At 46.5% G+C, this 17,670-nt stretch overlaps 1 protein-coding gene across 3 annotated transcripts in view; it reads right to left on the reverse strand.

Moving 5' to 3' along the window:
• KALRN (kalirin RhoGEF kinase) overlaps positions 1 to 17,670 on the reverse strand; it is a 593,373-nt gene that overhangs the window by 317,302 nt on the left and 258,401 nt on the right. For all 3 annotated transcript variants that reach the window (XM_036242841.1, XM_036242843.1, XM_036242842.1), the window contains exon 11: positions 944 to 1,135. In XM_036242841.1, coding sequence (XP_036098734.1) covers positions 944 to 1,135 — 192 coding nt within the window. The remainder of the gene's footprint in view (positions 1 to 943; positions 1,136 to 17,670) is intronic.

Here is a 17,670-nt window from a genome sequence, read left to right on the forward strand (position 1 = left end):
TGAGCAGCAATCAAACTTTAATTAATACTCCATTAAAATGAATTCCTGGGGGAATGCAAGTACGCATGTACCTAATGAGTTTCTCTGCCACGGGTGTTATTATAGAAGATGCTAAATGGGCCTCCTCGCTGGCCATGCACTCCATTTCAGAGAGCCCGTGTTAATCAGAAATGAAAAGCAATAGTAGGTTTGCAACCCTCCGCTCCATGGGCCCTGTGCTGTGCTGACAACACAGCATCCCACCCTCCCTCTCCTCTCCACTTCCCACGCGACTGGGCCAGATTTAGGCTCAGCTACCTTCCTCCTGTGTGGAGGGCACCTCTGTCCCCTTCCCTCCGTGGCTGTCACTCCACAATCAGGCAAGGTGAGGACCAACACAACTTTAGTATCACCCTGTGGCAGAGCTCATCATGGAGATTTAATCTTCTCTTTAAAAAATAAAATAAAATAACGAACACAGTTGTAAACTCCATGTTTCCTGTTAGCAGCAAAGGTGATCCAAGTTCTGCAGGTCTCTGATTTCTGATGGGAAAGAGCAACCAGGAGCCATGGGGTGTGGGGTTGAAAGGGAATCTTGATCCTCTAATCTTTCCTCCTATAGTGACTATTTCGATTCCAGGGATCCTCAGATTTCTCCAGCTGAGGAGAATGCTCCCGCAGCCTCCGAAACCACCTGCCTCTGTGGCAGCCTCCGAAACCACCTGCCTCTGTGGCCCCCTCCTCACCCGAAAGGAGGAAATGTTGCCCCATATTGTTTGTGAGCTAAATTACCCACAGGTTATCAGGCGCAAATTGTTCATACCATCAACCTTAGGAGGTTAGCGACCCCCTGACCACCAGGGCCCTGGGCATACCTTGAGGGTCATTATACTAGGAAACTGACCTGACCCTTGCCAGAACAAACTGACCCAACCCTTGCCCCTTCTCCACTGGCTGCGCTTACCTCTTTGGTGTGTGTGTGGAAGGAGACAGACATGTCCAGGAGAAGCTTCCGCTGCTCAACCCTACGCACAAAATCCTGGATGCGCACCTCCAGGTGCCTCGCTGCCTTGTAGATCTCCTCGGGGTCACATTCCCCGGTCTGCGCCAGCTGCTCCGCCGCCTCTAGGAGCTTGTCCGCATTGGTGTACGTATTCTGCCGGCAACAACAGTGACAGAAAGTCAACTTGCAGTCAGGAACCCAGCTTCGCGCCTTCCCCCAGCCCACCCGGGGCTGCCCAGAGCGGGCGCGCAAGGCGTGGGCGCTGAGCCGACAGCTCCCTGATCTGGCACAGAGGAGCCGAGCGCCCAGCCTGCCTGCCGCCTCGCAGCAAGCCAGCAGCCTGCCTGGCAGCTCTCCGCATCCGCGGGCACTAGCGAGGTGCCTCCTCAGTCCCTGGGATTTCTCAGACGCGGGGCGCCCTGGCAAGAAGCGAAGAGACATGTGTGAGTCCCCATTCCCCATCTGCTCCCAGACCCACCCGACCCTTATGAAGATCCATCACTGCCCTCACTGCCCTCACAGCCGTCGTTGGCAGAGTCGGAAATACCTCATCTGCAAAGATCCTCTGGGTGTCTAGTGAGAACACCAGGGAGCCGGCAACTGGGAGACTTGCTCTACTTTCCCCCGCGTTCCTTGCGACTACTAGTGTTTATCTTCTGAAACGGAGCTATCTCTTAGGGGGGGAAGGGGTCAACAACTCCGAGCTGACAGAGCGGAGCAGCCGGGGTGAGGCTGTGCAGGCTCTTCCCTGCGCCCCAGGGCTCACTGCCCGCAGGAAGGCTGGGGGAGGCTGCGGATACTGTTTAGTATAAGCCACTGCGTGCACACCCACACGCTCCTCCAGCCCCTGTCTGTGCACACCGGGTGTTCCCTAGAGCATTCTGAAAGGCAACAAACTCCTAGTTATGATTCATCAGGACATAACAGTTCTTACATATTTGCCATGGAGACAGCTTTTCCTTAGCAGGCTCCCCTTTTGAAAGATCTGATATTCACCGAGTTAGCGCTGATGAATCAGGTGTACATTATTTTTCTAAATATCCCTACATTCACCAAATGTCCTAGAGTGGTGGGCCAGTGCTCCCTGGCGACGGGGCGAAGCTGGCAGCAGACAGTCAGCGGCAAACAGAAGTGAGTGGAGCGCCGGAATGGGCTCGTGACAATGGCTGTGTGGGCTCTCCTTGGCCCATGGAGAGGAGGCCTGCAGCCTCTGTGGTTTTTTGGATTCACCAAAAGACCTGGGTGTTTAGGGTTGCATTGTGTCCCCTGTAAATTCGCATGCTCGTTATAACCCCCAGTGCCTCAGAATGGGACCTTCTTTGGAAACAGAGTCATTGCAGATGTAGTTAGTTACAATCGAGTCGTAGTGAAGTAGAGTGGGCCCTGATTCAATACGACTGGTATCTTTGCAAGAACAACGCCATGGGAAAAATCAGACACACGCACCCAGAGGCAGCACGCCATGTCAACATGAAGGCAGAGATCTGGGCATGTATCTACAAGACGGAATGACAAGGATTGCCAGAAAACCGCCAGGAGGTAAGAGAGCGGTGTGGGACAGATCCTCCCTCCCAGCCCTCAGAAAGAAGGGACCCTCCTGACACCTTGACCTTGGACTACCAGCTTCCAGAACTGCGAGACAATACATGTGTTGTGTAAGCCACCCAGCCTGTGGGACTTTGTTACACCAGCCCTAGCACACGGTAGACTGGGGCAGAAACTTCCAGAGGCTGCTGACCCAGCCTCGGCTGTGTGGAGAAGATGGGCAGGCTCCCGCAAATGCCCGTCGCGGCTTTAGGGAATACCAGGAGAGGCCACAGTGGATTCTAAGACATGCCGTCTGAAAAGCACCCGCCCAAAGCACTGTCCCAAAGCAGGTGAGTGGGACTGGGACTGAAAAGGAAGACGATCCCCTTGGCTCCACGGGGGGCAATTCAAGGTAAAACAGATGATCCTTGTGTGAAGGAGGAGGTTTTGCAACTGAGTTAAATAAGGGTATGTCGATTCTGAAAGCAAATGAAGGCAGTACTGAAAGTCACGGTGGAAATTCTGGGAGAGGACATGTCAGGCAGGAGGAAACTTCTGGGGCCATGGGGCAGGTTAAGGAAGGCCCTTATGGGGTTGTCCACAATCTCTAGAAAATATACGCAGAGCTGATGGAAGAGACATTTTTCAGGAATTCTTCAGATCATCTGCTTTAAAGTTAAGGGAATAAAGTTTGCTTTCAAGTTACGTTTGGGATCAAAAGAGAGAAATAAAAAGCAAAACTGAAGTGCCCACTGCTTGTAAGGTGGACAGCTTTGTCTCGGACTGCCCAGCACTCTCCTGGCTTCAGCATCCCAGAAAGCCTGTCAGTCCTGGGCACGTTGGGCTGGCGGGTCAGCCTGGCACACACCCCACACTGCAGGTGTCTCAGGAGGATGGACGCATGTACAGTGTATGCTGCCTCAAAGGAGAATAAAACCAATCTTGAGAAATAATATGACAACACATAACACAGGTCATGGAACCCAGTAACAGATCATTAGGGGTTCGAGTTTCCTGGCACGATACGGGTGCTAAGAAGAAGATGAGTAAAAACTGACAATAATAATAGCTCACAAGGATTCACATTTCAAGGACCACGCTAAAGCTTTATGTGCACATTAACTCATTCAGTCTTTTCAATAACCCCTTGAAGTTTATACAGCCACCAGCTCCGTTTTACAGATGAAGAAACCGAGGCAACAGGAATTTCTGGTCAAGGTCACATGTCTTGTAAGTGGTAGAGCAAAGATTAAAATCTCGTTGTCTGGCTTCAGGGCCCAAGCTGTAAACCATCACATGACTGTGTCAGATGAAGAAGGGCCTTGAGTGTCACGCTAAGGTGTCTTACTCCAAAGTCGTGGGAAGCCACTGAACAGTTCTGGGTAGAAGAGGGCATGACCGGCATACAGTGCAGAGACACCGCCCTGCCTCTGGACAGAGGGAAGGCAGAGCCTCAGGAGGGGCAGATTTAGCAGAGAAGGGGGAGGGCTTCTCATATACAGGACCCTCTTCGCCCACGGCACCGTCTGTCCCACACCACAGCCGTGATGGTGCTCACAGTAACTGTGCTCCCATGGGTGTCTCCCTACTGGTCCGTGCTCCGGAAAGCCATGTTCCATGTCTCATTCGTCTTTGGTTCTCCATGCCAAGCACTGTGGCTGGTACACAACAGGCACTTACTAAATGTCTGTTGAATAGAAAGACTCAGAGATGGGAATGAGCATGGCAGGTTTGGATAAGTTGAGTCAACCTGACTAAAACTGGAGAGTGGCAAAATATCACACTGGACAAGGAAAGGAAGAGCCAGGTAATCGATTTTAGAGAACAAAAGGGACAATAAAGGCGGGGGGGAGGTGGGGGGCAATGGGGTCAGCATTAAAAGCTGGGCTCCCTGCTCTACCCACTGCCCAGCCCTTCTCCCCATCACGGAAAGAGCTTCTAAAACCCAGACCCAGTCACACCTCTCTTCTCTTTAAAACTGTTCAGTAGCTTCTCACTGCCTTTGCGGTGAAATGCCTTAGCATGGCAGGCAGGCCCTTCCTTCTTCATCTGACACCTGCTTTTTTCCTTCAGCTTCCACTCACATCACTGCCCTATGGAACTGTCTGTGAAATAAATTGCTCACACTCCCAGAAACTCCTTGCACTGAATCTCACCTCTGTGCTTCTGCCTGGGATGTCCCTCCCTTACTTTTGTACCCGACCAACTCTTAGCAACCTTTAAAGACCCAGCTCTGGCATTGCTTCCTCCAGGAAGTCCACCCTCATATCCACTTCCCTCCCAAGGCTGTGTAGGGGTGCCTTCTGGGCTCCCGGAGTGAGCCGTGCTGGCCCTTCCCAGGGCACCTGTCTCATTCTAATGCAAATGTTTGCCGGTCTCATTTGCTTAAGGGCAGAAAATGTCTCTCACCTCTTTCCCTTAGTGACTGGCACCAAGTAAGTGCTCCATGAATATTTAGTGAATGAATTAATAAATTATAGACGACATCAATCCCCACCAATTATAATATTCAATCCTTGGCCTTCATCAAATACCTGGCATAACACCTCACATGCTAGAAATCATGTTCCATGTTCAGTCCCACTTGGTTTGTCCTACCTCCTGGCACAGTCTTGAAATAGAAATATGGCTAGAGGATATCAGCTGGAGTATTATCAGAGCACGACATTGATGCTTGTCATTGCCTCAACCTGGACAAAGATCATGACGGGCTTCTGCTCACCAAATCAACAATAGTCTCTGCCCCAGGGCCAGAGCTCCACCTCAGTTATGTGTGTAGTTCCTAGGAATTCTTTGGATTCCCAGCCTCTTAGCCTCTGCCGTGGACTTGACTCCTTATTAATATTTCCATCTGATGTGCCAAAAATGGGCTGTGAGTGCAGGTGTATCAACCACTAGGCCCTTGAGGTTTTCTAGCAGGGCCTGTGGGAGCCAGAGCCCAGAGTCAGAGATTCGGGCTACGGTCCCGCTCTCCCCTCCCAACCCCTGTGTCAACCAAGGAAAATGCCCTTAGGTGATTCAGCCCTCAAGTCTACCTTTCATTTCCCCTGGTGCAGCCTTGGCCCATGCGTTTTTTTGCTTTCTCCTCAGGAAAGAAACAGAACAGACTAGAATAACTTGTCTCTACAAACACAGGCATCCCAACAACACAGGGCTGGTGTCAGACTCCCAGGGCTAAAGCAGAGGGGCAGGGCTTGTTAAAGGCAAGGGGAGGAAGAGTCAGTGCATGGAAACACTTCTGGTGTTGGAGCCGATGTCCCTGATAATCCGGAGTGAGCACCCTTGGCTCTGTGCCCTGGGGACGAGGAAAGAAGAGGCTGAGAAGCCCTCTTACTCCAAAGAGGCAGCGAGGACTGGACAGCGTGACTGCCGGAGGCCCAGGGAAGAACTCCAGGTAGGCATGGCAGAACCGGCAAGCAGCGAGAGGGAAGGAGCAAACGCACACAAGGATTCGTGGGAAAGGACATCAAAGCACAGGTATTGGGGAGGGTACAGACTTGTCTCTGGATCTTCACATTAGTGAACGGCCGGCAAATTAAGGTAATGTCTCAACCTTACATTTGAATAGTACTTTACAGGTGACAAATCTCTTTCGCCTCCCTTCCTTACCCTACAGGGGCAGATCTGCACAGGATCCCTCTGTGAGTGAGGAAACTACCCCAGGCTGGGAAATAAAGCACCTGAGAGGATCAGGGGTAACAACCCCCACACTCCCACAGGGCTAGGAATAGTGCCTATTCCCATCAGTCAGTCTGGGAAACCTCATGATTCACTGGCTATTTGGTGGCGTATTCAGAAGAGTCTTTCTTGCCTTATCAGCGGTAATTAGCCTAGACCGAGCACTGCTCTGGTCTTGCCTAACAAATTTTAAAAGAAAGACCTGTAACGGCAGTTCTCAACCTGTGGGTTGCAACCCCTTTGGAGGTCGAATGACCCTTTCACAGGGGTCGCCAAAGACCACCAGAAAACATATTTCCGATGGTCTTAGGAACCGAGACACGGCTCCTCTATCCGTCTCCAGGCGGGTCCGCCCATGTGCAGCTACGCCCACATACAACACGAGGAACTGTATTAAAGGGTCGCAGCATTCAGAAGGTTGAGAACAACTGACCTGGGAGGATCAAACTTTTTTCAGGTAACTGAATTGTGGCACAGAACAAAGCTTAGCACACGCGCACGCACTCCCTACCCCCAAATGACAAGGTAAAATTCACGATGTCTACTATCTGATAAAATATAAAAAATTACCAGGCATACAAAGAAGCAAAACAAAAAAAACAATAAACAAAAAACAAACAAACAAATCTATAATGACGAGAAAAGTCATTCAAAACTGACCCAGAACTGACATAGATATTAACGTTAACAGGCAATAAAAAATGGTTATTGTAACTATTCCATATGTTTAAAAAGTCAAGTAGAGAAAAGAAGACATTAAAAAAGACTTTACACTTCAAGAGATGAAAAATATACTGGATGGTAGTAATAGCAGGTTAGATATTACAGAAGAAAAGATGACAACTTGAGAACATAGCAATAGCAACCATTCAAAATAAAATGCTGAGAGAAAAACAGAATTTTAATTTTTTTTCTTTATTGATTTTTAGAGAGAAAGGAAGGAAAAGGGAGAGAAAGACAGAAACATCAATGAGAGAGAACATCAATTGGCCGCCTCCTGCATGCCCCCCACTGAGGATTTGGCCCACAACCTGGACATATGCCCTGACTGGGAATCAAACTGGCGACCTCTGGTGCATGGGTCCATGCTCAACCACGGAGCCACACTAGACAGGCAATATTTGAATGTTTAAACAAAAATAATAACAGTGTGGGCGTATAACGTGTGTCAATAAAACACAGGACAACAATAGCACAAAGGCCAGGAAGGAAGAAATACAAGTGTACTATTGTAAAGTTCTTATGCTATATGTAAAGTAGTATAATATCACTAGAAGGTAAACTGTGATAAACTAAAGACACATTCTATAAACCCTATACCAACCATTAAAGTAACAAAATAAAGAATGATAGATAATAAGCCAACAAAGGAGATAAAATGAAATCATAACAATATTCAATTAATCCAAAAATGGAAAAAGAGAGAAAAGTAAAGAATAGATGAAACACACAGGAAAAAAAAAACCCCAAAACCCTACAATGATTGATTTAAACCTAAACATAGCAATAAACACATTAAATGTAAATTGTCTAAATACTACAAACAAAAGGTAGAGATTGTCAGATGGGAAAAAAGGGCAAGTCCCAGCGATATGTTATCTATAAGCAATGAACTTCAAATGTAAAGACACAAATAGGTTAAAAGTAAATGATAGACAAAATATAGTATGATAACAGTAGTCAAAATAAAGCAGAGGAAACTATATTAATATTAGACATAGTAGATTTCAGAACAAATAATGTTGTCAGAAAAAAGGAGGTCATTTCATAAAAATAAAGGGGTCGATTCATTAAGAGGATATACTAATCCTAAACATTTATGCACACATGAACAAAGTTTCAAAACACATAAGGCAAAAACTGGTACACTTGCAAGGAGAAATAGACAAATCCACAATTACAGTCAGAGATGTAATGCCCCCTCTCAATAATTAATAGAACCAATACACAAGACATCAGTAAGGATATAGGAGATTTAAAAACTCTCCATCGATGTAACCTAATTGACAATTATAGAACACCACACCCACAACAGCAGAATGCATTTTATTCAACTGCTCACAGAACATTTACCAAAATAAACCATATTCTGAGCCATAAAACAAATCTTAAATTTAAAAGGATATGAGTTATACAAAATTTTTTTCTGTGATCATTATGTAATTAAATTATGAATCAATAAGAGAAATATCTCTGGAAAATCCCCAAAGAGTTGAAAACTAAGTAACACACTTCTAGATAACCCAAAGGTCAAAGAGACGGTATCAGTTTACCAAGTGTCCACAGTGTGCTAGGCTTTGTGTTAGACTCTGTAAATACAGTACCTCTAAGCTCAATCATAACATTTTTTATTAATTTCATTTTACAAATGAGAACACCCAGGCTCAGGGAGGTAAAGGAACATGTTTGAAGAATGTTGCATAGCTTGAAAATAGCAGAACACATGTTTGTAAACTCCAGGCACTTTTCAATGAACCAGATACCTTTCTAAGACTCAATGTAAAATCTCCATCTCCTTCCTGGCTTCTCTGTTACTTTGCATTATATTCACTCTTATGCCTTTGATTTGTAAATTATGACATTGTAATTGTTCATTTGCTACTGCCATATTGTTTTGTTTTGCAACATACTTGCAAGTAACACTTGTTGACTTTAGGGAGAATTGTATTCTCCTTGAGGAAAGAATCCTATCTTGCCCCGGCTGGTGTGGCTTAGTTGGTTGAGTGTTGTCCTGTGCACCAAAAGGTTGTAGGTTTGATCTCTGGGGCATGTATGGGAGGTAAAAATAAGTAAGAGAGTCCTATTTAACTCATCTTTTCTATATCAACTACTCATCAATATACCTAGTAAGCCAAGTGTTCTCCTTCCAATAATCACTCAACCAAAATCTCTGCAGCCCAGCATCTTGTCAGCAGGACAACTTGGGAACGGATCTTTGCCTTATCTCCTAATGGAGGTAATTCCCAGTTTAAGAATGAGTAGTGATCCAAAAGTTCCTTTGTAAGCCTCTGATTTAGTGCTGGGAATACATTTTCCATGTAAGTGGCAGCCAGATTCCCAGGATAAAGAAAAATTCAGTTGAGCACATCATATCTTAAAAATATGACACTAATATAGCACATCATGTACAATCAACGGAATTTAGAAATCGGGAGATACAGGAAAATGCCTTTCAGTTTTCATCCAGGAGCACTAGGCACACATATCTCCTCCATCTGCTGGCTCCTGCAAGGGAGGAGGGGGTTGGGCTTGGGCAGTGGCCACGTAGGCTTTGCTGGGAAGCAGTAGGAAGGAAAGGAGGAAGCCACTTGGTGCCAGTGAGGGGTTAAGCCACCACATTACTACATCTGCTGGAACCTATATCTGAGGTTTCCTGACTCAGGAACAATTATTGCCTTCATTGGGGCAATCTGTATGTCCAAACAAGGGGTGTCTACTGAGTAGTCCTAATCATATGCTCCTTAAATTGGAGACTGTACCAATCTTCAGTTTACTAACTGAGACTGTTTCCAAAAATAATGTCTGCAGGAGCCTATTCCGCCCAGCACAAGGAGTTTGGTGCTGAGATGACCCCTGGGGACCTAAATGCCGGTGTCATCACACTTGCACATGCAGTCAGCACCTGCCCGTTCTCATACACACCTCCACCTGCTAGCGAGCACCTTCCTCTCCACGTCGGAAATGCTTCAGCATCTTTCCCTATTCATGAGAAAGGGCATATTTTCAGAACTCCACATTTTTTCAGTAAGTTTTATTATCCTACAGTCTAACGTTTGTATGTGTTTATGAATGTACCCAGACCTCGGAAGTCTGAGAGGAGCCATTATTCTTCGCTAGGGTGTCCTCTCTTTTACTGACTCTTCTTTCCTTCTAATCCACACTGACCCTCTTCATTCATGTTATGCTATAGGAACATCAGTGCATTTCCTCCCAGCTACAGGCTGGAAGCTGAAGATCTAGTCCCTCAGGCAAGAGAGCAAAATAAATAATGAGCTTTCACTGCCAGCAATATTCTCTCTTTAATTCAATGACAACATAGAAACACCTTGTTTCTGGACCAAAAAGCAGGGTCAATCCCAGAGGTTGCCAACATAGGTTACAAGGTATGATTTCACAGGAGTCACCAGGTCCAGCTTGTAAGAAAGGACCAGCCAGGTTCCAGAAATTGTGGCCACCCCTAGGGGACTGAGACACAAAGCAAGGAAGGACTTTCTCCCTGAGCCTCCCCTCTGATTCCCCGGAGCACGAAGAGCAGCTGAGGGCCGAGCCGGGGCTGTGAGTCAGGCTCGGGGGCCAGGACTGGTGCTCGGACTGGAACACAAATGAGAAGGTGATGCAGACAGGAAGCAGACGAGCAGCCAGGGGCTGCCCCAAAGCTGTGTCATTTGTTTCTGAGATGAAAACCAGGAGAGTGCCATGCAGACACAAAGCTCTGAAGTCTGCAGAGGGAAGCTTTTAACTTTCTCCCCATTGAGCAGGCCCCAGATGCAGCCAGCTGGCATCCAGACTGCTGGGGGGAAGCAACCCACCACTCAGGGAATTCGATAACACAGCCTGCACCCTGAGCACCCTCCCCCCTCCCTTCTGCCCCTCATTCTAATCAAATTGGCAAAACAATGAAGGGGAACATGTAACCCCAACAGGAGGATGTGGACAAAAAACCTTTCCAAGAGAAGAAGGTAGACCTACGAGTTCAGACAGGGACCCGGGGATTGCCCAGCCGCCCTGGACTTGCAGAAGTGCATGCTCGTGTGGAATGCTTAAAGCCACAAGAGCAAGCAGTTGGTAGGACAGCATCCCCATGGAACCCAGACGAGTAGGGCCACCTGCTGCAGGGTTTGGCCATTCAAGAGACATGGGGGAATATGTACCCAAAGCAATGTTCTCTCCCCGAAGATGTAACGCTGCAGGGTTGCTGTTTTTCCTGTTTTCCACATTCTATGTTTGGCTGGCAGTGGGAGGCAGTGGGCGGGAGAGGGAGAGGCAGGGCTTCAGAGAGACAAGACAGCTGGCCTGAAAATACTGCTGCAAACCTAGGGGCTTGTGGATTTATTTTTTTTTCTGTTTCACCCCTGAAGGGGACAGACAGGGAAAGGGTAGGCCTGACCCAGGAACATGGGGGTCAGATGATGAGGTGAACAAGGCCCACACTCTGCTTCTGCCCCTGTTAGCATAGTGCTCCCCAAGCCCTTTACCCTCCTGGAGTCACAGATAGCCCGGTAGGTCCGAGGCTGCCCCTATCTATCCAGATCTACAGGGAGCCCACCGCCTCTGGCCTGCGAGCCGAGGTCACTGACCCTCCTTGCTGATGGTGTCCCTGCTCACTTTCCATCTTTGAAGACCCGGGGCTCCTCCTACCTGCTCTGTTCTTACCTTAGCTAACCTCCCTGGGTTTGAGCCACAGACTTTGTCCAACAGGGTTTAACATTTTGGGTTGGATAATTCTTTGTTATGGGTTGAGTCCTGTCCCTCCAAAAAGGTATGTTGAAGCTGTAACCCCCAACACCTGTGAATGTGACCTCTTTGGAAATAGTGTCCTTGCAGGTGTAATTGGTTAAGATGAGGTCAATACTGGGACTGGGTGGGCTTTAATCCAATATGAAGGGTGGCTTTATAAAGAGAGGGCCACACGGGGACAGGACAGAGAGAGCGCCATGTAATGTAAAGACCGAGATTAGAGTGACACAGAGGAGTGCCAGAGAAGGCCAGCAAACAACCAAGTCGGGAGCGAGGCCTGGAGCAGACTCTTTCTCACAGCCCTCAGAAGGAGCTAACTGTTGACACCTAGATCTCAGACTTGCAGCATCCAGTCTGTGAGATGATACATTCCGCTGTTTTCAGCCACCCAGGTTGTGGTCCCTTGTCACGGTCGCCTTAGGAAACCAATACAGGGGCTGTTCTGTGCACTACAGATGTTTAGCAGCATCCCTGGCCTCTACCCACAGGATGTCAATAGCAACCCCTTCCCCAGATGTAATAACCTAAAATGTCCCCAGTCATTGTAAATGTGCCCTGGGGGTGGGGGTGGGGCAAAACTGCTTTCCTCTGCTTTCAACCTTCACTGCTTTCAAAGACAGCCCCAGTGAAGGAGACCATCTTCCTCAGTGCACAGTGTGTTTCTGATAATCCTTCAGGTGACATAAACCTAAGGGAGTCTCTAATCTGTGGTTCTCATAGGACAGGAGGTTGAGGGGTAAAGGAGCTTGCGGGGGTGGGGGTGGGGATAATGCCCAGGCCGTGCTCCAGGATAAACCAAACTATGGTTTAGATTCTATCTACCAATCAATTGATGGATCAAAAAAAAACTTCTGATAATGATGGTTGTGGGTTTTGGATCCACTTACAAACACGCAGTAGACTATGCCATTCTTTCACGTTACAGATAAGAAAACCGAGGCTTGGAAAGGCAAAAGAACGAGAAAGCTCACATAGCTGGTGAATGGCGGATGCCAATCTGGAATTCATACTTATTTGACCACAAGTAAATTCCACTCTTCTGTGCTGAATAGAAATTTGCCAATAAATATAAATGGTTTATAAATAATTATCTCTGAGTGATATTAGGGATGATTTTTCCTTTCCATTATTTTCTTGTTTTCTAAATGTTCTATGATGAACATGTATTAATTATATAATCAGAAAAAAGGTGGAAAGAGCAGCTAAAGTATAAAAATTACTTTAGGTCACTCTTTAGAAATTATTTTTTAAAAACCCAGAAATTTGTGTATTTTCATATGTTGGCTTATTTTTATATGTGGAAGAAGAATGATGCACAAGGTAACTGATTATCTTGAGAGAGACTGGGAAGGGGGAGTCTGGGATAATTAGCATTTTATTTATATATCTTTGCAATGTTATTACAACTAACAGGAATCTCTTTCAAAATTTGAAAAATACTAAAACAAATACTTCAAAAGTTCATATGGAACCAAAAAAGACCCCAAATAGCCAAAGCAATCTTGAAAAAGAAGAACAAAGTAGGTGGGATCACATTACCAGATTTCAGGTTATACTACAAAGCCACTGTAATCAAAACAGCCTGGTACTGGCACAAGAAGAGGCAGATAGATCAATGGAACAGAACAGAGAACCCAGCAATGGACCCAAGACAATATGCTAGATTCATATTTGATAAAGGGGGCAAGAGCATACAGTGGAGTAAAGACAGCCTCTTTAATAAATGGTGTTGGGAAAATTGGACAGCTACATGCAAAAAAAAAAAAAAAAAAAAAAAAATGAAACTAGACCATCAACTTACACCATACACAAGAATAAACTCAAAATGGATAAAAGACTTAAATGTGACTCATGAATCCATAAAAATTCTAGAAGAAAATGTAGGCAACAAAATTTCAGACATCATACACAGCAGAATTTTCACTGATACATCACCTAAGGCAACAGAAACAAAGGAGAAAATGAACACATGGGACTACACCAAACTCAAAAGCTTCTGCACAGCAAAAGAAACAACCACCAAAATGGAAAGGCAACCCACTCTATAGGAGAGCATCATTGCCAATGATGTATCAGATAAGGGGTTAATTTCCAATATATATAGAGTACTCACACAACTCAACAAAAGGAAGACAAAGAACCCAATTAAAAAATGGGCAGAGGAACTAAATAGACACCTCTCCAAATAGGACATACGAATGGCCAAGAGACATATGAAGAAATGCTCGCCCTGGCCAGTTTGGCTCAGTGGTTAGAGCATCAGCCTGCGGTCTGGAGAGACCTGGGTTCTGTTCCTGCTGAAGGCACGTACCTTGGTTGCAGTTTGTCCCCGGCCCTGGTTGGGTCGTGCGGGTGGCAGCCACTCGATGTGTCCCTTTAACGTCAATGTTTCTCTCTCTCTCTCTCTCTCCCTCCCACTCTATCTGAACAAAAATGGAAAAATGTCCTCAGGTGAGGATAAAAAAGAAATGCTCAACACCACTAAACATCAGAGAGATGCAAATTAAAACAACAATGAGGTATCACCTCACACCTGTCAGAATGGCCGCCATCAACAAATCATCAAACAACAAGTGTTGGCGAGCGTGTGGAGAAAAGGGGATTCTATTACACTGCTGGTGGGAATGCAGACTGGTGCAGCCACTATGGAAAACATTATGGTGCTACCTCAAAAAATTAAAAATTGAACTGCCATTTGACCCAGTGATCCCACTGCTGGGAATATACCCTAAGAAGCCTGAAACACCAATAAGAAAGAATATATGTACCCCCATGTTCGTAGTAGCACTATTTACAATAGCTAAGATCTGGAAACAGCCCAAGTGTCCATCAGTAGACGAATGGATAAAAAAGCAGTGGTACATATTCACAATGAAGTACTATGCAGCTGTAGGAAAGAAAGATCTCTTATCCTTTGAGATGACATGGAGGGACCTGGAAAGTATTATCCTAAGCGAAACAAGCCAAACAGAGAAAGACAAGTATTATATAATCTCACTTATTTGTGGAATATAATGAACATAACAGTCTAAGGAATGGGGTAGTCCCAGAGACGTGGAAGTGGGGTACAGACTGACAATCCCCAGAAGAGGGGGTGAGGGGGAGAGATAAACCACAGAACTTATATGCATGTGTGCATGAACAATGGACATGGACAACAAAGCTGGGGACAGGGCGGGGAGGGAGGAGGAGGGGGGAATCAGTAGGGGGAAAAGGAGAAACATCTGTAATAAAAATAAACTAATTAAAAAAGAAAAAAATGCAAAAAAATAAAAATAAAAAGCTGTGGTACATATACACAATGGAGTACTATGCAGCTGTAAGAAAGAAAGATCTCTTACCCTTTGGGATGACATGGAAGGACCTGGAAAGTATTATTCTAAGTGAAACAAGCCAAGCAAAGAAAGACAAATATCACATTATCTCACTTATTTGTGGAATATAATGAACATAACAGTCTGAGGAATTGGGTAGACTCTGAGACGTAGAAGTAGGGTACAGACTGACAACCCTCAGAAGAGGGGGTGGTGGGGGGAGGGAAGAGATAAACCACAGAATTTATATGCATGTACGCATAACCGATGAACACGAACAACAAAGCCGGGTATGGGGTGGGGAGGATGGGGAGGAGGGTGTCAATGGGGAAAAAAAGAAGAAACATCTGTACCAAAAATAAATTAATAAAAAATTATTTGAAAAATATCAAATAAAAGAAATTTTAAAGAAAAATAATCCACTATATTCTTGTCAATTGAGTGCATTTAGAAATACAAACAAATTTCGCTACAAATGTATTGACCTTAGAGATGGATGCATTTCCTAGTTCTGGTAACTTGACGACACTAATGCTTGACCAACAACAGTGAACTATCCAATCACAAAATATGCAAAATTTCCGTTGCCCTAGTCAAGAGATTTCACCTTTCTCAGTTTGAACTTTGTGACACTGCTCAGCATAGCTTAGAAGAAACATGATTTTGGTATGACATATATATGCAAAAAAATTCCAGTTAAAAATAATCACCTACGGAACCCTAAAAAGCATTCTGCCTGGGTACAATGCCAGCATCAACTACCCATAACCCTGAGCTGTTCTGTGCAGCCATCAGAAGTACGGGACATGTCACATTTGAAAACACTTAAATGTGAGGCAGGCTCTTCGATAACACCCCCAAGAGTCTCTGTCTGGAAGGGCTGTTCGGTTTGCTTGAAAGGCTCCCCTATCAACATCATCGAAACATCACGGCCCTCATGGAGCTGACGGCAGCAGAGTGACAGGCAGGGGCCAGCCTTGGGTGCCTGTGTGTATGAAACTGACAGGCTGTTGTGGACTGAAATGGTTAGGGCCCTTTAAATAAAATCAGAAATAAAGGTGGAGTGATATACAAATGGAAGGGATAATAGGAGGTATCTAGTTCCAGAAGAATCGGTCTCCCTCTATCAATCTCATTGGTCCACTGCAGGACTGAGATTTCAGTGACTTTAGACAGCCTTGATCACTTACATCTCACCTTCCCTGGGTAGAGCATTAAATCTACCACCACCACCACCACCACCTCCACTACCACCATCTCCATCCCTACCACCACCACCACCTCCATCACCACCACCACCACCACCACCACCACCACCACCACCACCTCCATCACCACCACCACCACCACCACCACCACCACCTCCATCCCTACCACCACCACCACCTCCACTACCACCATCTCCATCCCTACCACCACCACCACCTCCACTACCACCATCTCCATCCCTACCACCACCACCACCTCCATCACCACCACCACCACCACCACCACCTCCACCACCACCTCCACTACCACCATCTCCATCCCTACCACCACCACCACCTCCACTACCACCATCTCCATCCCTACCACCACCACCACCTCCACTACCACCATCTCCATCCCTACCACCACCACCACCTCCACTACCACCATCTCCATCCCTACCACCACCACCACCTCCACTACCACCATCTCCATCCCTACCACCACCACCACCTCCATCACCACCACCACCACCACCCCTACCACCACTACCACCTCCACCACTACCACCACCTCCACCACCACCTCCACCACCATCAGAGAAATACGGCTCTCAGCCATGGGGCTGTTCCAGGGCCTGCAGGGAATGACACACACCACCCTGGGGCCGAGTCCCTGGGCAGGTGCCCTGAACACAGGCCAGCACTGGAGGGACTCTGCAGTGCTGGGAGGGACCCTCAGTGACGGGAAAAGGAGAACCGTTGCCTCTGCAGTGGCCCTGGGGGTGTCTTTACTCATGACTGGAATTAGTGAGCATTGCATGCACCCCAAGGCATCAAAAAAAAGGAGGTGACTCATGTTCAGACTATTCTATATACAAGGCATGAGAAATTTAAACTGTATTTCAAAGTTTACCATCAGTAAAAATGAAATTTGAGACGTTTCCGCATGAAGTGCTCAGGGTTAAGTCTTGGTTCTGTATGACATGAAACTATGTCAAACGGTTCATTCTCCGAGGACGAGAAAGCGGTGAGGCGAGACAGTGGTAGGAAGTGGTGGTATAATGCTCAGGGCTCACCAGCTCATGGACAGCTCAAGGAAGATGAATGAGCCTGAAGAAGTTTTCAAGAGGCAAACATTTGAGCCAATTTTAAAGAATCTAAAATGGAAAGGGAAAGGGGCGGACTCTGTTAGGCAAAAGAATGTCTTGGACAAAGGTCCTGATTGGAAAGTCAGGACGACGTGAGGTGTCCTGGTGAGGAACTGAGAGAGGTACAGTCTTGGGGGTCTCTCGTTCAAGCCGGAGCTGGTGATGCAAAGCTTATTGAGGGTACGTACTAGAAGTGGCTAATGGCCCCTTCAGGAAGAAAAGTCCACTTGGGAGTCTGAGGGTCCAGCTCTGGCCTCCCGGGGAACAAGCCCATACAGTGCCAGGCGGTGGGGAGGTGTGTGAGGGAGGCAGGAGAGACGGGAGGAGCCGTGCACTAAGATGAGGCCACCTGCACACCCTTCTCAGAGGTTTCC

This window comes from Molossus molossus, unplaced genomic scaffold, assembly GCF_014108415.1.
Source record: "Molossus molossus isolate mMolMol1 unplaced genomic scaffold, mMolMol1.p scaffold_m16_p_5, whole genome shotgun sequence".
Taxonomy (NCBI): Eukaryota; Metazoa; Chordata; class Mammalia; order Chiroptera; family Molossidae; genus Molossus; species Molossus molossus.